The sequence below is a fragment of the Melozone crissalis genome, unplaced genomic scaffold, assembly GCF_028551555.1.
Source record: "Melozone crissalis strain CALT ecotype California unplaced genomic scaffold, PUWL_Pcris_2 ptg000012l_1, whole genome shotgun sequence".
Lineage (NCBI taxonomy): Eukaryota > Metazoa > Chordata > Aves > Passeriformes > Passerellidae > Melozone > Melozone crissalis.
In genome coordinates this window covers 14,211,390-14,233,963 of record NW_026535790.1, presented here as the reverse complement: position 1 = coordinate 14,233,963, position 22,574 = coordinate 14,211,390, and the positions used below count along the sequence as shown (strand labels likewise).

Here is a 22,574-nt window from a genome sequence, read left to right as displayed (position 1 = left end):
TGCTGGGAAGTGTAGTTTTTTTAATCCAGGCGGCGCGGATTGGTCGCTGTTGCCGGCAAGATGGCGGCCCCCAGCGAGCGGCGCTGAGCGCGGCCGGGACGAGGTCGCTATGTCGTCTGTCGCGATGTGGCGCGGCTGTCGCCGGCTGTGGTGGGCCCACTCCCCGCCCGCTCGGCTCCCCCGACCGCCTCCTGCGGATGCTGGGGGCGGCCCGGTGGGGTCATGCGGGCGCCGGGCCTATGCCCCGCCGGCAGGTGAGGGAGCACGGGGGAGGCTCCAGCGCCGTGTGAGGAGGGGGATCCTTCCCTGGGGATCCTTCCCTGGGGTCACCCGGGACTGGGCTGGGACCGGCACGGTCTCGAGGGGATCTCGCTCCCCACGGCCGCTGAGCGGTGCTGGGGCTCTCCCCTGTGCCGTTAATTAATTTTTATTAATGAGCCTTGCCGTTAATGTGAGTTTGGAGCAGGCAGGGTTCGCTGGTTGCACGGCCGAGCCCTCACCGAACCAGTTTGTTACACTTGTTTTTGTTGGGTTTTGGGGATTTTGAGGGAATGGGACTCAGATGAGGGGGTTCAAGTATGTCGTGGCCCGTGTATCCCTTTCAAAGACTTTGTTGGACTCGTGTGGGTATGAGAACAGCAAAATTAATCTCATTTTGTCGGAGGTGAGGCTGCAGAGCTGTGGTGACTCATGACAAAGTTTTGGGAGTCACTGATGAGCCTCGGGGCTCCTCTGGGGTACACACACTTTAATCTGTTTTTAGAACCGTGCCCGAGGCCCCGGAGCTCACAGGTCACCAAGCCTGAGAAAATCCTTCAATTTCCCCAGGGGAATTGTGCTGTTTTTAGCCTCGAATAGCAGACCTGCAGCCTGACCTGTTTGCTGTGCCCTTCATGAGACAGATTTATGAGTTTGGGATTTACAACCTGGTTGCTGTTGTCAAGGGAATGGCTCGTGGATTCTCCCTGCCTTGGGGAGGGGTGTGAGCCTTTGGGGTGGGTGTGATCCTGCTCTCACGGTGTCAGGAGTGCTGGGAGCCAAGGATGCTGCTCCTAAAATGAGACCTGAAGTTTTCCTCAGGCTCACCTTGTAGGTGGGGCAGATAAATTCCTGAGCTGGACTGGGGTGTCCTTTGTGGATTAACTTGTCCAGTGTGACTGTAGTTGTAGAATCTGGAAAGGTTGACCCTGAAGCAGAACTCCTGAGGAGAGGTGGGACAGGCCTGCTTGGGAAACCAGCCCTGCCCCACTCTGAGCCCCCAGCCTGGCAGGAGTGCAGCTGGTTCTGTTTGCTCCCTGCTGAGTGCAACTCACAGCTTGGGAACTGTGGATGAAGGGCTGGATTTTTGTTACCAGGCCACCTCGACAGCACCAAAGCTCTGTCTGTTCTGAGCTGTGATGGGGTGCAGGGGAAGGGGCTGAACATTCTCTGTTTGCCCTCTGAATGTTTGTTCTCTTTGCCTTGTGTTTCTCTCCCCAGAGAGGAAGAGGTTCTACCAGAACGTGAGCATCTCACAGGGGGAAGGTGAGTGTGGCCACAGGGATGGGATGGGGATGGGGTGGAGGGGCTGATCCCTGGGAGAGCTGTCAGCACCTGCAGCCCAGGCTGTGTCAGGGCCAGGTTTGTCACCAGCTGCTGTATCCCCTCATCTGCAGCAAAGCTGCACAGTGAGAAGCAGCTTCCAGGACCAAGTGAGGGAAAACCTGAGTATTCCTGGTCCCTGTCAGCTCCAGCTCTGCATCTGCTCCCACTGTGGGGTTGTCTGTTGTTCCTTAGTGCCTGCTCCTCTTTGATTCCCCAGGATTTCTACTCTGATTCCCCAGGAGGCTTTGAGATAAACCTGGACCACCGGAAGCTGAAAACGCCCCAGGCCAAGCTCTTCACTGTGCCCAGTGAGGCCTTGGCCATTGCAGTGGCCACAGAGTGGGACTCCCAGAAAGACACCATCAAGTTCTACACCATGCACCTGGTGAGCACGGCAGGGTGCAGTGCTGAGGCCTCCAAATGCAGGGTGTGGGGGCAGCAGGTTGTCCTGCTCCTAGTGAGCAGAAAGTTGGGGCTTCCTCTGGGCTGTCTAAAGGGAATCTGTGTCACTAGGGGAACTTGAGAAGGGGCTGGACAGTGTCATTGGGAATAGTGAGGGGCAAGAGGAAACTGAGCTCTCTGAGCTCTGGAGCAATCCATGCTCCTTTTCCCTGCTGCTTAATGAGCTGTTTCCAGGGATCCTGAAAGATTTGAGAAGATATTATTACATTAACCATTTTGTGGCCCTCACCCCTCAGTTATTCATCTGCCACAAATCCCTCTGCTTCTTCTTGGCATTGTACCATGGAAGCTGCTGCTTGTTCAAGCCTGGAATAAGAATAACAGCATTTTCAACTGCTTTTATCCCCAGACCACCCTGTGCAACACAGCGCTGGACAATCCCACACAGCGAAACAAAACGCAGCTGATCCGAGCAGCTGTGAAGTTCCTGGAGACAGACACGGTCTGGTATGAGATGGGAACCCAGCTGGAGTTTGGAAAGAGGGCTGGGTAAAGTGGGGGAAGGCATCTGCACTCCCTCAGTCATGGCTTGGCTCTGATCTGAGCTGGTTTTTGCCCGAGGGTTTGAATTAGTTTAGATCAGTCCTGCACGTGCAAACCTGGTTGGAGTCTGTGCTCCCAGAGGAGCATTGGATTTGGTCCCCTGTTGAACGCTGGGCAAGGGTGAGAGCAGTGGGAAATGAAGATCTTGGAGAAAAGAAAACAGCTTTGAAAGGCCTGTGGGGATCTGTCAGCCAGTCCCTGGTATTCCTGTGCCAGTGCAGAGAGCTCAGACTACTTGTACCAGTCCCAAAATGCCCTTCATTCCTGAAAGTCCCTGTGAGCTGTAGGATCAAGCCCATTCATGCCCAGGCTCCTGTCCCAGCCTCCACAGTTCCTGTGGAGAGAGAGGAACTGGCTTCCCTCACCTGCCCTTGTGGCTTTGGTCAGACTGGGGGAGCAGGGAATGCTGAGCTGAGCCACTGGGCAAGGAGAAGCAGGAGTGGCCCCACAGAGAGTTGCAGTGGGGTTTGTACCCTCCTCTAACTGCTAAACCTCACTTCAGCCTGTGGCTTGGGCTGCCTGCAGTTTTGAGTTGGCTGGTTCACTGCTCTGTTTGGTAGTAAGACAGAATTGTCCTTCCTGGCATAACCAAAAGCACTGAATTTAGGGAAGGGTTGGGGGATTGTTCCCTGTCACTGCTGCCTGTGTGGACAGCAGGTCCCTGTCCCACTTGCAGTGGGTCTGGTGGGGTCAGTGTCCTTCCCAGAGGCCTGTCCCAGCCTGGGAGGGACCATCCAGGGTGGTTTTGTTCTGTCATGTCCCAGCTATCGTGTGGAGGAGCCTCCAGCCCTGGCAGAGCTACAGAAGAATGAATGGGATCCTGTGGTTGCCTGGGCTGAGAAAAGGTGAGAGCTCAGAGGGTTCCTGGCTGCTCAAGGCCCTGCCCTGCTCAGCCCAGGAGCTCTGGTGCTTTATGAGCTCAAGCTCCGTGAGCCCTGGGCTTTGCTGAGGGTTTGGGTGCTCATTGCAGGTACAATGTGACAATTGGCTCCTCCACCAGCATCCTGGGGCCAAACATTCCAGCCAGCACCAAGGAGACCTTTGTGAACCACCTGGCATCCTACAACATGTGGGCCCTGCAAGGTGAGTGGGGCTGGGCCACTGAGGAGGAGGAGGAGGAGGTTCCTCTCCATGGGGCAGGAGAGTGATTGGAATGTTTTTCTTCTCCTGCTCCTAGTGTGGAGGTTTGTGTTTTAAATCTCCAGGCCAGGCCCTGACCTGCTTTTGTCACAGGCAGGGATTCTCTTCAGTGCCACTGGTGTTCAGGACCTGACTGTGCTGTCCCATGAGCTGCTTGCTCCACCTCAGCACAAATAACTTCTTTAATGCCAAACCTTCTAATGATTTAATCCCTAGCTTTGTTGTTGCCAGGAAAAGAAATCAGGCTTAGTACTCCAAAGTGCCCACACTGTGCACTGTGCTCTCTTTTTTATCCTTATATCTCACTTAATCTTGCCTGAATCATCTGAACGACACCAAAAGATAAAGAAATGAAGGGAGGTTTGCTTTGCTCCAGCCCTGAATGAGCAGCAGGCAGTGAAACCCACAAAAGACACAGAATGCTCGAGCCTGCATGGATGTCTGTTCCCTTTGCACAGGGAAGGGTTGTGGCAGAATAAAAGGAGGTGGTGTCCAGGGCATGGCCTTTGTCACTGTGTTGGCAGGGCCAGCACAATGCTCTGGTGTTAACCACAGACCTGAGTGCCCAGGTGCAGGTGGGAGGATCACTGGCCCTCCCTGAGGGGGTACCACAGCCTGCCTGTCTCTTCAGAGTGTGTGAAGATGCTGCTGTAATGCTGCAGAAAACAGCCATGAATCTTGTTTGGTTTGGGTTATTCCCTTCCAGGTATAGAATTTGTAATCACCCAGCTGAAATCGCTGATTCTGTCCATGAGCCTGATTGACAGGCACATTACAGTCGAGAAAGCTGTGCTTCTGTCTCGCCTGGAGGAAGAATACCAGGTAAATTATGTTACAAAACAGCCCTATAATTCAAATAGCAATAATCTCAGCATGACAAATGCATCCCCCACCACAAATAACTGGCAGGGGAAGTGCCTGCTATAGCAGGAGACGTTCCACTCCACCAGTCTGTGTGTCTGAGAGTGTTTGGAGCGTGCTGCTGCAGAGCAGCACCACGGGCACAGCAGCCCAGAGTGCTCCCAGGGCTGCCAGTTTCTTTTCACAGAGCCCAGATGGCTGCTTTTCTCCCTCTCTAATCTGAAGTGCAAAGTTGTGGCTGACTTCTCCTGCTGAGGGTTATCCAGCCTGGAGGCTTTGGTAGACACCAAGATATCAAGCTTGCTGGAAATTAGCTTGGTGTGAAGCTCTCCTTGTCCCAAAAGTGGCTGAAGTTGGGAATCATTTCATCCTCCCGTTAAGAGGCTTTGCCTCAGACCCCAGCACAGATGAAGCACATCCTGATCTCGAGATATCCCTGCCTCAGCAGTCGAGGATCATCTCAGTTCCTGGGGGGGGGTTACCTGTGCTTCACAAACATGAGAAGGGAAGCTGAGAGTTGCTGAGGTGCTTTGGGTGTGATCCATTTTCCTCCTCTCCTTCAGATCCAGCGCTGGGGCAACGTGGAGTGGGCCCACGACTACGACCTGTGTGAGCTGCGTGCCCGCACTGCAGCTGGGACTCTCTTTGTTCACCTCTGCTCAGAGAGCTCAACTGTAAAGCACAAGCTGTTGCAGGACTGAGGCAGCTGGGCAGGGCACAGAAAGAAAATGTCCAGCTGGGAATTGCTGGCCTGACACAATGGATGGTAGCCACCTTCCTGCCATTCCACTTTTCCTGGGATCAGCTTCATGTGCTGTGGTTTTGTGGGCAGTTCTTCAGTTGGATTGCCTGCTGCAGTGCAGCACACAAGGAGGAGAGGTCAAGGTGAGTCTCCTCTGAATCCCCAAGCCAGCAGCTCTGTCCTTTCCTGGTGTCTGTAACTCATCAGAGGAGCTCCTGCGGCAGAAGCAGCTTCCTGGGCAGGGCACGGCACAGACATACCCAGCATATGCCACATGTCTTCATAGCTGCCAGCTCCTGACACACACTTGTTATGGAAATCTGAAAACAGACTCCACTGCATCTGTTGTTCATCCCTCTGCGTGCCTGTCTGTAACACCAGGGTCTCTGTGTTCCATTAAAGACTCGCCCCTGTGAGGTACCAAAGCTGAGTGTCTTTGTCTTACTCACCACACTGTGGGGTGGGTCCTGAGCTGCCAGCTTGTGGGCAGGTGCTGGGATGGCTCCAGGTATTAAAAATCACAGACCAGAGCAGACACTAACTACTGTGTGAACCACTCCATGCAGCTGAGGAGGGAGCAAGGAGACAACTGAGTAGTCCCGGAGCAAGAGGGGTAAAACCTGGGCTGCAGCCTGGTTCAGAAGCACAGAGCACGATGAGCTGAATGTGTGTTTGACAGGCAGCATCAGCCACGGGTTTTTCTGAGACCTGCCCTGGCCCTGGCAGCACACAGAGCCACCCTCTCGTTTAACCTTCCCACCTTCTCCTTGCTGCCTGCCTGGAGCAGCAGCGCCCCGGCCGGCAGCGTTGCTCAGGAGCAGCCTGTCACCGAGCAAGGAGGGGAATTAATGACTCCTCGCTCGGCTGTCGCTCCTGTGGAACCATTGATTTCCCTTCCCGCTGGCTGGGGGCTGCTCTGCTCACGCTGCAGAAAGCTGATTGCGAGAAGGGCTGAGAGGATGAGGCTCCCAGGCATGCGGAGCCCCCGCCAGCCCTGTGCTTGCTGAGCTGGAAACCTGCTGCTATCTCGGGGGTGGTTTGATGGAGAGTGTTCCTCTCCTGAGCTGCTGCCTCGTGCCAGCAGCTCACAGGTTCCTGCCACTGAGCTCGCAGGTACCGAAGCTTTCAGGCATTATATGCTACAATGATTTGGTTCAATCAGCTCACAGCTGATCCATAACCCCTTGTGACCAGGTCTGAGTTGTCTGCACAGGCTTTGTGCCAACGTGATGGAAGAGACAGGGCTTTGGATGCTTTTCCACAGTCAAGAAGCAGCTTTTATTTGCAGTTTATGGTAGATGGAAGAAATGTGGATTTGGACTGAAATGTCCTAGGCAGCTTGGCCATGGAGGGGCAGCTGTTCCTGCTGGGGGCTGTCCTGTGTGCCCCAGCTGAGGCAGCTCCCCAGTCCTATTCTTTAGGCTTCACCACTGTGCTATCCAGCTCCTTCTGCAGAGTGTCCATGAAGCAAATGATCTTTTCGATACAGGTGCGGTTTCTGTCGCTCTCCCTTTGGAAAGCCTGGACAGATTGAAACCAAGCAGTGACTCTGCAGGCGTGTCAAGGTCCAGCAAGGACCTGGGAGTGCCTCTCCTCACAGTGCCCCATCCCCCTGAGTGTGAGGGTCTCTTACCTTCTCTCTCACTGACTTCTGCCACTGGTAGGTGTTGGAGAGCATGTCGCTCTCGCGCTTATCAATCTTGCGCAGGCGGATGCTGTGGGACATGCTGGTGATGTTCACAACGGTGATTTTGTCCTCAAAGAGCTGGGAGGTGACGTGACAGGATGAGAGGAGGGGAGAGCACACAAGGAACGAGCAGCACAGCAGTGCTCACAGGGAGAAACCCTCTGTCTCAACCTGGCAAATCCCGTCTCTCATTGGGATAAATCCAGGGCTGTACCCTTGGCCTTGCTGCAGTGAAATTGGGCATTATCCCTAACACAGGTGGGGAAACAGAGGCAGCAGCCTTGGCCCCACATGCTGGAATAGGGAGATCAGTGCTGCCATGCAGCTGGTGTGGAAGAAAGGCTGAATATACTCCAGCATGCCTGGAAATGGAAAATCACACTTGGAAGGGATTCCTGCACTGCTGGCACTGGCTGTAAATCTTCATTTTTGGAGAGTCCCAGCTTCTAATGGAAGCAGTGACTTCCCTCGTGGCTCTAAATAGAGGGTGGCTTCGCTAGCCCGTAATGAGGCTCCTCCTGCAGCCAAGTGCAGCTGTTGGGTAAATGAATCCCCTTCTCCATGGGAATGGAAGGCAGTGAAGCAAAATGGGTGCAGGGCAGCAGTGCAGAACCACCACCATCTGCACAGGCCATAAAGCAGCAGCTCCCTGGGGGCTCAGGGGTCTGGTTTGTGTCTGTCAGCTCGTGATTACCTGCAGTGACAGGGGGCTGGGATAATCTGGACAGAGCAAAACCACAGCTAATGCAAATTTAAGTAATTTAGCCACTAAATGGAGGAATTATGGAGGCAAAAAGGGCAGCGGTGTTGCTGAGTGGAGCACTGCAATGGTGTTGGTGCTTTTGGAAAGGCTCCTGGGATCTTTGTTTGCAGAGCAAGACTGAGGGCTCAGTGGAAGGCTCCATTTAAAGTGTTGTGTCCTGCCTCCAGATCAGCTCGTGGGCTCAGGAGCTCCAGAAAGGGATTTTGAAATCACTGAGGCAAACAGAGCCCTGGTGTAAGAGATTCAGAGCAGTGTTGGGATTCTGCTGAGGGAGCAGGGAGAGTCTGAACGAAACCAGCTGTGAGGGAGTGCAGCAAAAATGCAGCCTGAGTGCCTGGAAATCAGCCAGAGCAGTGAGCTGTGCTGGAGGCAGGAGAGAGATTTCCTCAGCACCTCTCCTGGGCTGCTGCCACCAGCTCTGGCAGTGCCCAGGGAAACCTGCAGTGCAGTTATCCCCTGTCCCACTCAGTGGAGATGCTCAGAGGCACCACAGCAGCTGGACCCTCTAGGAAGGAGGTTACGCTGTGGTTCAGGTGTGGCTCTGGCAGCACCGAGCCTCCTGGAAATCCTGTCCCTTCAGACAAGAGGCTACAGCCTCATTTTCTTGCCTAATCTCTCACAGAGATGAATTGTTTTGGTGCCCTCACCGCTCGAAGATCCTCTGGAAAATCCTCTTCAAGCTCAAAGAGGGCGATTTTCTTCAGGATGGCCTGGACGATCTCCATCACCTTCTCAAAGTGTTGATTTTCCAGGTCCCGGCACTGGTTGAACGTACAGAACGTGGTTAAGGAAAAAGCTGAGCACACCACTCATCTGTGGGGGTTAAATCACCTCCTGTAACTGGGACTGAGTGTCTGCACAGGGGGATCCTGCAGAAATGAGCCTGGCTGCTCCCAGAGGCTGCTGTGGGGTCAGGATATCAGGATACAAACTCCCAGTTCTTAATCACACACTGAGTCTCATCTTTACTGCCAAATATGACAGAGGACTGAGAGGACCCAGGATTGCCAGGGAAATTGGAAGAGGCCTCCAGGTGACAGCTCAGCTCTGAATGCTCTGCAGTTATTTGCACCAGGCCATCACATTTCTAGATTTAAAGCAGCGTGACCTGACACTCAAGCATTTCAGTATTCTCATGTAACTTTTTTTCAGCACACATCAAAAATACAAAAATGAACACCATTTAAAGAGTAATCAACCAGAATTGTAGATATTTCATTTACTGCTATGGCAGAAATGTAGCTAGACAACAATCTAACCAGATCTTCCCTCTGTTTTGTCTTCTCTGCATGGAGAAGAAAGGAAGATTCCCAACAGGGTGAAAGCTGCCTAAATCCTACAGAATTTCAGCACAGTAGAATTTAGATCTCTCTGTGCTCTCCAGAGTCTCCACATAAAGAAGATAGGCACCTTAAATGACCATTTCTAAAGGCTGAGAAAAGATATTTTCTATTGATTAAAATAAAAAAAAAAAGTTTTTATACTTTTGGCTCATTTTTGGATTTAGAGGTGAGGTGTAGGTACATGACTGAGAGGTCCAGGCCAACCTACTGTGAAAAGGATATATCCCTTGAATGTTTTCAGTGAATGTTGATGCTATGACATCAAGGCTTCTTTTAAAATCCTGTAACAGTTCCTTAACAGAGGGGAAAAAGAGGAAATAACACAATGAAAACTTGCACAAACATAACAGGGAGTCAGGGAGTTTAGGAGGAATCTACAACTTATTGTAATTTGCACTCACTGCTGTGATTAGCACAGTCAGACACTGAACTGCCTCGAGCATTTTGTGTGTCTGGAGTAAGCCAGGGGAGCCTTTGTCACCTAAGCAGTGCCTGGAGAGGGTTCATTCCCATCCCCTGCCTTGCTGCAGCCTCCTTGTCCTTGGCTGCATGGAGAGCCTCTTGTCAGAAGCACAACCCCTGCCTGGGCTTTACTGGCTTTACTAGACTAAACTAAGCTCTTGGTTTAGTCCTCAGAAATTAAAATTGCAGGTGCCTGTTCCCCCTCTCAGAAATGGCTGATGGAGAATCTGTGAAGTGCTGCACTTAAATGTCTTGGTAGCTGAATCCTGCAAATCCAGCAGGGCACACAGGGAGGAAATGTTTCTGCTCATCCCATCAGATACGTAAGGGCCAACTCAGAAAACACTAAAAAGGCAAAATCCTGATGCAGGGAGGATCCATTTTGAGCTGCTGCTTTCTGCCATCCATGCTCACCAAACTAAACTGCTGCACACAGGGCAAAGCTCCTGCCTGCTCATTTTTAAACAGATTATTTTGGGTTTTTTCCTCCGATGAAGATGCTCATCAGCAGCCCTGCCCTAGTTCTTGAGGAAAAGTCTGGGGAGGAAGAGGCAGCTATTATGCAAGCAAATGCAGCAAGCTGAGCAGGAATGTGTGTAATCTTATAGCAAAGATCAGCTTCAAAGAATGACACCTCTAGAATTCCAAATGCGTACCCCATGCTATGCAGCAGCTTGTGCAGACCTAGAAAGTGATTGCACAATCTCCCTGCCTGTGAAGTGTAGGAAATCAGCTTGGAGAGATGTGATGGACATGCTGTGCTCTGCTCTGAGGAACAGAAATCTGCTGGAAGGCAGCAATGTCCAGGGCCTGATCTCACTCCCATCAACTTTGAACAGAGAAAGGAAAAGATGGGGGTGAAACATTTTCCTGAGTGGAAATCCTGTGCCCCCCTCTTTGTGAGTAAACTGCTACACAGGGCTGCAGTGACAGAGAGGTGACCCCACAAGGTTCTGGCTGTCAGTCCCACAGGTGTGAGCTTGGATCTCACCTCCAGGTCGTTGGATACCAGAGTTTCCAAGAGCATCAGTGCATGCCACAGCTGCTGGATCTCCTCCTTGCCCTGGGCTCGCTTAGAGTCAGCGATTTCACCACTCCCGTCCTGATAGAGCTCATCCAGCCTCTAAACACAGAGATACATGAATTATGGTTTGTGTTCAGCACTCCATTGCAATTTAATTAACTTGTTACATGTGTGAGAAAAGTTCCTGCTGCTGATTAGCTGAAATGAAATGTGATGATTCAGGGAAGTCTCCAGATTTACATAGTGGGTAGTCAACAGTTCTGAGCTCTGCTACTGCAGGGGGATTGGGAAAACTCTTCCTCATGCTCCACTCAGCACAAGACTTTGCTCCTTCTATGCTTCCCTTCATTTCCAGCAAAAAAGAACAATATTTCATTATTGACATTGCAGGCTGTGAAGAAGAAATTAACAATTGCTTTGGAGAAAGAAAGGCAGGTGTAAATCCTGATCTTCCTGCCAAGGAGAATCTTGACTGACTTCCAGTAGGGTCAGGATTTAGTATTCTGAATATGGAATACCTATCATTGCCTGCCTTCCTCTTACAGCAAGGATTTATTGCCCTTCAGAATTATGTATTGATGTCACTTTTGTATCAGGCAAGATTTATGTTTGCTGGGATCAAAAAAAAAAAAAGAAAAAAGAAAAAAATCCTCTTGAGCTGAATGTGTTATTTTCAAGTCTGTTTAAAATCAGTTTACAATCAACTAAAAAAGGAGGGAAAATATATGTGTTTTATTATGTCTCTAATCCACTTCTTCTGAGAGGGAATGGAATGGGGTGAAACAAAGAATTCTGTTAAAAACTCCTGCCAAGGCTTGTGTCTGGAAATGGGGTGGATTACCCAAACTTTGCAGTTTAAAAGGGGGAAGGGGAGAGCAAGGTGTCTTCTTTTCTAACGTAAACAAGTTAGGAGACTCAAAAGGCTCCAGAGCCACTCAAGCTGCACCTCTGGGAGCAATAACTTCAAAGTTCAAGGCCTTTAATCCTCCATAACCAACTTCAGAGAGCACAGTGATTTTACAGGTTACCCAAGTTTACATGAAAGGATTACAGACAGACAAACAGCCCTAAGAACAGCTCACAGACTGCAGTCTGCTGGGGCCTCTGTGCCTTTTGAACTCCTCCAGCAATTTTAAATGGCGGGGAAATGATGTTAAAACACTGTGTTGGGTTTTGATACCAATTCCTCTAATATTTATGTGAAAACTGGCATGCTGAACCCTGTTTAAGAGAATCCCAGAATCCCAGAATGGTTTGGATTGAGGAAGACCATAAAGATCATCCAGTAACACCCCCTGCCATGGGCAGGGACACCTCCCACTATCCCAGGTGGCTCCAAGCCCTTTCCAGCCTGGCCTTGGACACTTCCAGGGAAGGGGCAGCCACAGCTTCTCTGGGAATCTGTGCCAGGGCCTTTCCACCCACACAGAGAAGGATTTCTTCCTAATATTGAATCTAATTTCTTGCTAATATCCCATCTAAGCCACTCCTCCTTCAGCTTAGGCCCTTCCCCCTCTTCACCCCTTGTAGCCCAATCCATCGCTGAGCCTGTGGGTCAGGCAGACGTGAAGGGGTCAAACCTGCCCTCAGCTCTCTATCTTTGGGTTTTGTTGTTGTTTTGCAGGGTTTGTTTTGCTGGTTTAGGGTTTTTTTCATGGAAGATACAGTGAGAATTCAAGCACAAGTTAACCGAACATTCAAACCAAACTTCTGTTTGGAGCGAGATGCTCTGTAAGGTCCCTTCCAACCCAACCCATCCTGCAATTCTGTGACTCTGGTGGTGCTGCCAGCCCCTGAAGCTGCTGGCTGCAGATTTCCAGCGTGAGTCAGCAGGGTTCAAGGCCCTGGGAGCAGAGTGACTCAGCAGCTGCCAGCCTGTGACAGGCACTGCAATAGAAGCGACCTGGTTTCCAGCGGGAGCCAGCGCTTGTGACTCTGCTGGTGTCACTTGTCAGGGCCTTGCTCTCTCAGCTGACAGTGCCACCAGGCTTTAGCCCTCCCTTATTTGCTTTTTTTTTTTCCTCTGGAAACAAAATCATGATCCATCTATTATACATGGTTAGAAAGGGATCCAGCTAGAAGCTACGCCCTGAGCGGCCACAATGGGTGGCTGTGATAGAGCAGAATGAAAAGAGAGTTTCTGCTTTAAAGGACTAGAAATGCATTAAAATAACTTTCTCTAATTTTTTTTTGGTTATAGTTCTTTGAGCTGTTGTTGAGAAAATGAAGTGAAGCAGAAAATTACTTGAAAATAAACTGAATACCCTGCAATTTCCTTCCTTTTCTTGCTGGTTTTTCAATGAAGGAAGAGTTATTGGAGCTTCAAAAAGAAGGGGAGTAGCAGTAAACATCTATCTGTCTAATTATCTTAAAAAATCAACCTATAAAAATATTTAAACTAAAAGGAAGGTTGAGCATTTCCATTTTCTTAAATATTGGTGACTTTAATGGTACAGGATGTGGAGAAATCATGTATCAAACAAACAAAAGTATAACATTACCGTTTCATTCCGAGTCTCAAAGTCCGAGATTATTCTCTTGCTTTCTTCCTGGTTCACTGCCAGAATTTCATGGAGTCTCTTGTAGAATTTAGAGACTTCAGCTTCTCGTTTTTCATACTCTTCCAGCCCATAGTTATACAGGCTCTCACAAACTGAGACAAACTCCTCCTTGTATGTGACAGCAGAGTCAAGGTCTTTTGCTTGTTCAGTGGAGCAACATGTTGTGTTCCTTCTGCCTCTGCAAATCTGAGCAACAAGAGCTACGAGCTACTTCTATGTAAACTCTGTGGTTCTTGCTGGGAGCTGCCAAATATTCAGTCTGGGGCAGGGCTGGGTCACCCATTCACGTTTTATGCATGGGGTTTTGCTGCCTTAAGGGTATGGAGAAAGCTATGGCAACTTGAGGGGGGAAAAAGGCCTTGAGGAAGAGAAGAAAATACATTCACTTGTCTGACTCTTCTGACACAGCAGCAGAAGGAAGCCTACAACCCTATCTGTCTTCCCAAGTGTGAATACAGTGCCTGTGTAGTTAATAAATACAGCTCTGGAGCCCACAGCCAGAGCACAGAATAAACTACTGACTTGGTAGCATCACAAAAATAACGTCAATTTTTCTTCTGCTATTATCTTGGCAATGGAATTGTTTCTGGAGTCTATTGTAGTTAAGCCGTGATGCATTTTCCCCCAACAGTGTAATGCAATTTTAAGGAAGGTCAAGTTACTGGCCTTGACAATGCCCTATTAATCTGAATGAGAAAAGAAAAAAAGGAAAAAAAAAAAAAGTGTCTGCTTTCTGCTCCCCCGTGTAGGAGCAATGATCAGAAAAATGTGCTGGCCTGGAAAGTTCCCTTTGCCAGTTCTGGCAGGTTGTGAGATATGTGACTTGTATCACTCTGATGAGTCTGTTCCTATCTCCTACCACTTCAATTTCAACATGATTTTAGCAACTGTGCTCTTACAATCTAACAGACAGAGATTTATCTTCCAGCTCATTTTAAACTTAAGGTGGATTCCAGACTTAAAGAAAGTACAAAGTCTTGATTCTTGAAGGGTCAGGAAAGGAGGCTACAGAAATCATGTTTGATTCAAGGGAAGGAAAAGGAATATGGTAATTACAATGGTGGGAATTTAAAAAGCTGGGATCTCATGACCTGTTTGGGATAGAAATGAGTGGTTTTACAAATGGGATGTCTCAAGCTGGGCTGGCCAGCTTGTCAGTAATATAAACCATTTGTTTGGAGCCCTCATATTTCACAAGATATCATGCCTTAAAGCTGTCAGTGGTCTCCCAGCCTTGCAGTGTAACTCTTGGTACTGTTCCAAAATTGAACACAGACTGTCTCAGATCTTAGATCAATGCAGCTTTCAGCTCTGGACAAAAGCAGCAGATGAAGAGTCCCTGTGGATGCACTTCCTTCTGAACTCAAGGCATTACCTGTTAGCTGTGGGTATTCCAAACCCAGCAAGGATATTCCTGCAGCAGCTCCTCCACTCCAGGGAGGGAAACCAGTTTGGTGGCTTCTCCTTCCTCTTCATGCAGACTGTCAAACAGGAATGGCCCATTCAGGTACTCCACAAAGGCTGCCTTTGAAGAGAAACAGAGCAAAATAAGTAAAACAGAGATGCCAGCCTGCTGGCAGTGCTCAGGATGTGCCTCTCCTGTAAGAGCCTCAGCAGCAGCAGAACTGGGTGCAGACACAGTTACATGAACACAGCAGAAATACCAACAAGCCACAAAAGCACCTTGGAGTGAAACCCATCCCAGGGGCTTTGCTGTTACAGCTAAGGGTAGAAAACACTGTTTAATCTTGCATCAGATCACGGAGTCATAAAATGGTTTGGGCTGGAAGGGACATTAAAGATCATCTAATCACAGCCCCTGCCATGGGCAGGGACACCTTCCACTCTCCCAGCTGCTCCAAACCCCATCCAAGCTGGCCTGGAACTCTTCAGGGGTGCCAGTTTCTCTGGGCAACCTGTGCCCCTTGCCAGTATAAGACATCAGCACATACAAACACTGACTGCAAGGCTATTTAACCTCTCAGATAAGGACCTGGTGAACTTTGGGGAGGTACAAAGGAAGAGTGTCAGCATCCTCCCTGGCACTCAACACTAAACTTAAGCCACTCTGATCTTCCAGAGGTCTGGAATACAGAGCCAGGCTGCAATTGAAAGCACCATTCCACCTGGTCTTGCTTTCAGCCTGGTCACAGGACTACAGTGATCTCCAAATTTCCTGGAGAGTTTAACCATAAAACTAATGAAAAGCTTGACTTAGTATGAAGGAGAGAAAAAAAAAAGTCACTTCACCATGAAAATGTTAACATTTCCCTCAGACCTGTAATTTTCCTAATCTGGCTGATAAGCTCCCTGGGTATGATTTACTATTCAGCTTTGCAGGGTTCTCTATCTGTAGTTTCATTGTTCAGCCCAAAGAATTATGTTCCCCCACATCATGTGTACTCCACAGCAGCTCCTGTTTCCACCCAAAAGATAAGATTCAGAGATCACAGAGATTAATCTGAGCCTTGGTTTTAGCAGAGTCAAATTTAACCTCTCATTAAATCTTCAAGCAGGGAGAAGACAATTCAGTGTGTGTTTGTGCTTCTTTCTCCTGGGACAGGACACAACCAGCCAAAGAAAACTCACCTGCTGTTGCTCCAGCTCTTTCTGCTTTGCATCTTCCACCTCCTGCAGGGCCAGGACCTGAGCCTCCTCTTCCTCCAATGGCTTAGTGAGATGTTGATACTTTAAAGCTGCAGCTTTTGCCTGAGAAATATAAATAAAATATTTGTATTGGATTAGCCTGCATTGCTCAGTGAGTCAGGGTGTAAGCAACTGATCTTTCTAGAATGTGCACCAGAGTGGCATCTGCCTCTCCATTCCCTCATGGGCTTTCTATTAAAGTACTTATGAAGTCTCTAATCTAATCCTCATCCCATTTTTTGCTGGCACATTTATCTGTTTCTGCATTCAATGCATCTAAGATAATTCAGTCCCAGGAAGCTTTTCTCTCTCCATTTTCTCATCTTTAGAGTTTTTTTGGATTTTTTTCCTCTTTTAGCAGGAAGTTCTATTTTGACTTCTAGAATCTGAGCTCCAATTTGATCAGTCAGCGAGGTTAATTCATTTTCTAGGGAGGAGCAGATTCTTTGGAGGAGTGGATGGCAAGGTAGTACCAGGGGCAAGAACCTCATTAGCTTGAAACTGAAGCTTGACAAATTTAAGTGTGCAATTCTGAGACATCCCTGATGAGCAGGGACTGCATTCCACGACCTGGAAAACCCTTCCAATCCTGTGGTAAGAGCAATGCACATTCCAAGCACAGCTCCTGCTCTGTGCCAAGCAAATTTACAATTAATCATGTTCTTTGGTTACTAAAAAAAAAAAAAAACAAAAAACCAAACAAACCCTGAATAAAAAAACCCCATCTTTGTTCCTCTGAGCCCTGGGATGATAAAGCAGCTCCACAGGTGAGGATGAAGTGTCTTATTCTCAGAAATCAAAAGTGGGAAGTGCATCCAGGCACCTGCTGGCCCGGATTGTCAGGCTGCTGCTGAAACAAATCGCTGTGTGGGCAGCAGGAGCACCAAGGCTCCTTTCCCCTGGATCCAGCTCTCCAGACTGATTTCCTCTGAGATTCTCTGAGAAAGACTTGCACTCACACTGCAGCCTCTCTGTGGCAACACGAACCAGGCCCCTCTCCCACACACAGCTGCTGATTTTCACAGAATCTGTGAAGACATCATACTTCTGACACCTCTACCTCTCTGTCAGATTTGACAGAATTTGGCCTACAGGTTCACAGCTGTTATGTGGAAGCAGAATAAACACTGTACGTTTCTGTGAGCCTGGTTTCTGCAGGGAACCTGCCCCCAGTGCTGGAATATTGCTGGCACACCAACAAAGCAGAGGCTCTGTAAGATGCTGCTGCCTGATTTCCCAGGCAGGGAATGCAGAAATCTCACCGTGGACTTTCTCACCAGCTTGAAGTCCAAGTACACCAGGCTGGGAAGGTGAGCAACAACAAAGAGCCTGTAGTGCTCCTCACTGCAGAAAGGGTTCCCACTGAGGTTCAGTGTCTGTAAGCTTTTTAACCTCCTGAGGTAGATAACCTGTGCCAAAGGGAAAGAGCTCTGTGTTTCCCAGGGCTGGGGAAGCACAGCCTTGGAATTTATTGCTTTTATTACAGTTGAGTTGCAATATGCATTCTGCTCTGCTGCCAAATTCACATGATAGTCAATTATGAGTTGCTAATGGTTTTGGGAAAGGAAATACTTAAATTCACGTTGGTAATATCTAGACAATGGGTGGAGAGAGAAGGCAGATGGGGTGCACAAATCACAGATCTTAAATTGGTAAGATGCCCTCAAAAGAACCTCAAATAAATCCTGGCCTCCCCCCTTTTCTCATATGTAGCCACTTATTCCTTTTCTAGCTTTCATGGGAGCCAATAGGAATTTTGCCATGGCTGAGAGCAGTCACAGACCTGGGCCCCCATGAGTCAATAATCTAAAAGAAAAATGGCTGCAGTAAGCACTTAACACCAGAGGACCAAACCCATAGCTCAGACTGCTTAGAAATCCTAAAGAGAATTTTATCACCTAAGGAGGGGCTTGGACACAATGGCAAATGGCAGTTTTAGAATATCTGATCCTTCAGCAGGGAATATTTGCAAAGCCAGGGAACACTCACATTTTCCAGCACGGTCAGGTTATTGTTCCCTATGGAGAAAATCTGCAGCTCTTGCAGTGTGTCCATGTGCTCAATTGTAGATATTCTGTTACTGTAGAGACTGAGGTCCTGCAGTTTGACAAGAGTATCCAGGCCCTCAATTACTTCAATATTGTTGAAGGACAGATCTGGGGAAGAAGATCAAACATTAAATTATTTCTTGCAGAGCACCCCGATTCTGCTCTTTAGTTCTGGATGTAGGAGTTTATGTACAGATTTTTCTCAGGGGTGGTCCAGGCCCCACAGGAAAAGCTCAGCATTAAATCATCCTTTATTCCCATCTCCTCCTTGCAATTGTCTGTGTAGCTTTTAAATGAGAGGAAAAGCTGAAATTAGTCCATGCAGAGTCCACATACACAGCCTGAAAGGGACTTCTGCCTTATGGAGAAACAAAACAAGGGGTGAGGAAATGCCCTTAGAGGGGAATTTCTGTGATAAATCTGGCACTGCCTTGTTTCTTGCCACAGTTGTGGTCACTCCCAGAGCACCAAGACAGCTCCATGTCAGTGGAGTTGTGCAAGGCTCACTTCAGCTGTTTCACTTATTGAAATGTCCTCCTACCCTGCCAGAACATCTCTCCTAACACCCACACTCACCATGACTAAGGGCAGGATTTGCCTGAGGATTAGTACTGAGCGAGCCAAGAGCCCAAAACCAGTTTATGAGGTCTCTTGGGTGGCTGAGACACTTGTACAGCAGCAGCTGAGCCACTGCAGCCTTTGGGCAAACAAAATAGGAGAGTGTGCCTCAAAACACTGCGCTCACACTGATCACTTGGTGATTCACAAGTGCCTCAGTCATCTCTGGAGCAGAACTGTGCAGACAGTGGGGTGGAAAAGCCCATTAGACATTTCACAATGTGATTATGAGCTCCAGCCCTGCATGCTGAGGATATATTTAGAATTCCAGCCAGCAACGTGGCTGCAGTTCCAGGGAATGCTCTCAGCTGTGCATCTGCGTAGCTGCAAGCAGTCACACAAGGCCACAAGGATGGGCACTCCTTGGGACAGCACTGACACCCAGCCCTTAAGGATAGATAGGATTTGGAATGCCTGCAGCAGCTTTGAAAACAGAATTCAGGCTTCTAAATCACAGAGGAGTTTCCATAAATATTCCTGAAAGTCACCCCTAAACACAATAGAAACCTTGGAAACAACATTGAAACCTCAGCTTCCTGTTCCTGCCGCACCAAATGTATTGAACCCAGTTTTTAAACATTTTGAAGGATTGTTTTGCAGCTCTGATACTCAGGCATTTTGACATTTGACAGTCAAATGAGGAGACACACAGACAGCTGACAGCCTTCCCAGGGTAAGCTCCTATCAGTGGTGTTTGAGAAGGTGACATGCTGCTTTATCTCAGATTGCACCTGCACAGGCACCCACCCTCCCCTGCCTGCATCTCACCAAGCCAAACAAGGTGAACCAGACTCTCCAGACCTTCTATCTTCTCAATCACGTTGTTGTCCAGCTGCAGCTTAGTCAGATTCTCTAATGGCCACAGATTAGCAATCTGCAGGATGTCTAAAGCCACAGGGAAAAAAGAAAAAAATAGAAAAGTGTGACAGTGGTCACGGGGGTCTTTGGATGAGGGAAGAGATGAGGATTTGACTCCATGTTTCAGAAGGCTTGATTTATTATTTTATGATATATATATTACATTATAGTATACTAAAGAATAGAAGGAAAGGCTTCATCTCAGAAGGCTGGCTAAGCTAAGAATAGAATAGAAAAGAATGAAAACAAAGGCAGCTGGCTCAGACAGAGAGCTAGAGCCTGCTCTGCTGTGACTGGTCACTAAATCCAAACACCCACACGAGACCAATCACAGATGCACCTGTTGCATTCCACAGCAGCAGATAACCATTGTTTACATTTTGTTCCTGAGGCCTCTCAGCTTCTCGGGAGGAAAAAACCTAAGAAAGGATTTTTCATAAAAGATGTCTGCGACAGAAAAGAAAATTGCTTTCCAGCTTTGTTTAGCAGCCACACTGCCTTGCACAAGGAAAACACGTCCAGTTTTGCCTGCAGGAGGATTTGCAGTGTGTGATGAGTGCCCTGGAGAGCTCAGAGGTGCCTGGCTGGATGGGATTCCAATGGAACATCCCACTTAACCCCAGTGTCCTGCTCAGCACACATTGCTTATCAGTGGGGCCAACGAGGCGTGCAGGGGATGCTGAGTGTGGTCCTGCACTCCAGAGCCTTCCTGAACCCACTGCCAGCACGCCCTGACCTTCATCCTCCTCTCCAGCTGCAAGCAGAGGTTTGGGGTGAGCCTCAGCTTTCCCCTGCATCTGCAATCCAGCCGTGCCCAGCTCCTGCTGCTGGAAATGATTCTCCTGCTCCTGGGATCCTCAGCACAGCAGAGGAGCTGGATTCTCCTCTTTCTGTGAAGGCTGAGTTCAGAGCTAATCAATACCCCTGCATTTAGTTTCCTCCAAAAACAGAATCACAAGGGCAGGCTGTTGGCCACCACAGCAAAGGATCAGGACCAAGGTGACAGGAAATACAGAATATTCTCACTCCCATTCCTCTTTCCCCTGCAATGCCTTCCCAGAAGGTTTCATCTGCTGTCCTTATTTAGTGAGGGCACCATAAACCAAGGGATTGCATGCACAAAATATTCACACACTTCTGGATTTTGGATTTGCAAACAAATCCATGCAGGATCAGGCCAAGGGAATCTTTTCTAAGAAAATCAACTCATACACACATTATTATACTGGAGCACGCAAAGAATAATCAACTGAAATTACCCCCCTCCCTCCAATACTCAAATATTGGGCCAAATATTCTTCCTTTCCATTTTTTTGAGTGCAAGTTTACGACAGGTTTGACAGTAAGAGGCAAGCCATGGTAATGGTGTGGGTGAGCAGAGAATGCCATCGGGTTGGACTGTGAGCACCAAAATCTCCCCAACAGCTCCCACACAACCACCAGCCACGGCAGAACCTGCCCAGGGCTGGGTTTGGCCACGAACTGAGGGGCCCAACAGGGCTGTGGCCTGTAGGTGTCACCACAATATAAATGTTAAATGAGAACAGCAGTGACAGTGAGAGTGGGAAGTGAAGCAGCTCTGAAGTCACCCATCAGCAAAAACTCCTCTGATGAAGCTGCTTTGTACAGGTATGAGCAAAAGTCCAAGTCCAGATGTTAATTTTCACGTAATAAATCCCAGCTAATAATGGTTGCTTAATTGCCAGTTACCCACTTCTATGAAAAGAAGAGGAAAAATATGTATATATTCTGATACTCACTTTTAAAACTAATTTGTATCTCTGTCACAACGTTAACGTTAATACTTTCCTTTCTGGCAATATCTCCAAGGTCCTCTGGACACTTCTCCTCAATGGCTTTCTGAAGGATTTCATCATCAATAACGTTTGGCTCAATGTTATTGAAAAACTGAGTCATTGTGAGACAGGATCAGCCTTAAAGGATAGAAAAGAAAATAAATTAAATCTCTGCCTGGCAATGATTATAAAAATGAAAATAAATTAAATCACTTTCCAGTAGTGATAGGATCACAGAATCCCAAAATAGTTTGGGTGGGAAGGAACCTTAAAGCTCATCTCATTCCACCCCTGCCATGGGCAGGGACAATTTCCACTATCCCAGGTGGCTCCAAGCCCTGTCCAGCCTGGCCTTGGACACTTCCAGGGATGGGGAATCCACAACTTCTCTTGTCAGCCTGTTCCAGTGCTTGACAACCCTTTCAGTGAAGAAAATTTTCATGGAAATTTAAATATCCCTAATGCTGCCCTGGAGGCAATGAGACTGTTTGTCTTTCTCAAACTGTGCAGAGTTAATGAATCGCTGTGAAGGACTCGAATCTCCAAACTTTTGCTTGTGTAAGATGTTTATAATTACAGAGTGAGTCCTGATTTATTTTTGCATAGGACATTTGCGATGATAAATGCCAGAGTTGGGAGAGTTCTGTTCTCATTCTGGCGTTTCATTAACAAACCAATGCAGCACACACCGAGGAGCAGCAGGATCTGGATTTATCCATCCTTGACCTTCCTCTCTCTCTTTCTTGTACAATCACAGAGTTATTTGGGTTGGGAGGGACCTTAAAGCTCATTTTGTTCCACCCCTGCCATGGGCAGGGACACCTTCCACTGTCCCAGGCTGCTCCAAGCCCCAACCTGGCCCTGGGCACTCCAGGGATGTCATTTGTCCAGCGTTTCTCCGGTCAGTGCCGGTTCCAGCCACCCCTGCCCGGTGGGTGGGAAGGAGCCGCCGCCTCCCGTTCCCAGGACCCACCGAGGCCCCGATCCCGGCCCCACAGGCCTCTCACCGCAGGTCCCCGGGGGTCTGGGTCGGCTCCCGTTCCCCGTTCCCGTTCCCCGTTCCCGTTCCCGATTCTCGTTCCCCGTTCCCCGTTCCCGTTCCCGATTCTCGTTCCCGGTTCCCACCCGCGCCTCAGCGCCCGTCGCTAAGGAAGCCCAGGTGCGTTGCTAAGGGAGGCACGTGATCGGCTCAGCCGCCAATGGGCGTGGAGGGGGTGGGGAGGCCAGATACCAATCAGAGCTCGAGAAATCCGTGTCAGCCAATCAGCGCCGGGACCGTGCCCTCGGGGCGGAGAGGGCTCGGATGATTGACTTTCGCTTTGTCCAATAATGTTGCAGATAGTTTCGGGCTTTGCCCAATAGGGAATGGCAGCCTCATTGTCCCCGCTGTCCATCAAAGGGAGGGCGGGAAAAGAGGCGGGACTATCGTGGGGGCG

The 22,574-nt window shown here is 48.9% G+C and overlaps 2 protein-coding genes across 2 annotated transcripts; one reads left to right on the top strand and one right to left on the bottom strand.

Moving 5' to 3' along the window:
• The first annotated feature begins 54 nt into the window (after positions 1-54).
• ATPAF2 (ATP synthase mitochondrial F1 complex assembly factor 2) lies at positions 55-5,747 on the top strand. Its single transcript, XM_054270962.1, has 8 exons — positions 55-254; positions 1,480-1,524; positions 1,824-1,969; positions 2,396-2,493; positions 3,354-3,434; positions 3,560-3,672; positions 4,436-4,551; positions 5,154-5,747. Exons 1-8 carry the CDS (start codon positions 110-112, stop codon positions 5,289-5,291), a joined length of 882 nt encoding a protein of 293 aa, XP_054126937.1. The 5' UTR covers positions 55-109; the 3' UTR covers positions 5,292-5,747.
• An 888-nt stretch (positions 5,748-6,635) lies between these two features.
• On the bottom strand, positions 6,636-22,279 carry DRC3 (dynein regulatory complex subunit 3). The gene is made up of 13 exons (XM_054271023.1): positions 22,264-22,279; positions 21,103-21,276; positions 19,253-19,369; positions 17,808-17,974; positions 17,081-17,227; positions 15,762-15,881; positions 14,585-14,697; positions 13,113-13,287; positions 10,579-10,710; positions 9,348-9,418; positions 8,430-8,553; positions 6,966-7,097; positions 6,636-6,853 (listed from the first exon to the last, which is right to left on the bottom strand). Exons 2-13 carry the CDS (start codon positions 21,257-21,259, stop codon positions 6,743-6,745), a joined length of 1,566 nt encoding a protein of 521 aa, XP_054126998.1. The 5' UTR covers positions 21,260-21,276; positions 22,264-22,279; the 3' UTR covers positions 6,636-6,742.
• Positions 22,280-22,574: the final 295 nt, after the last annotated feature.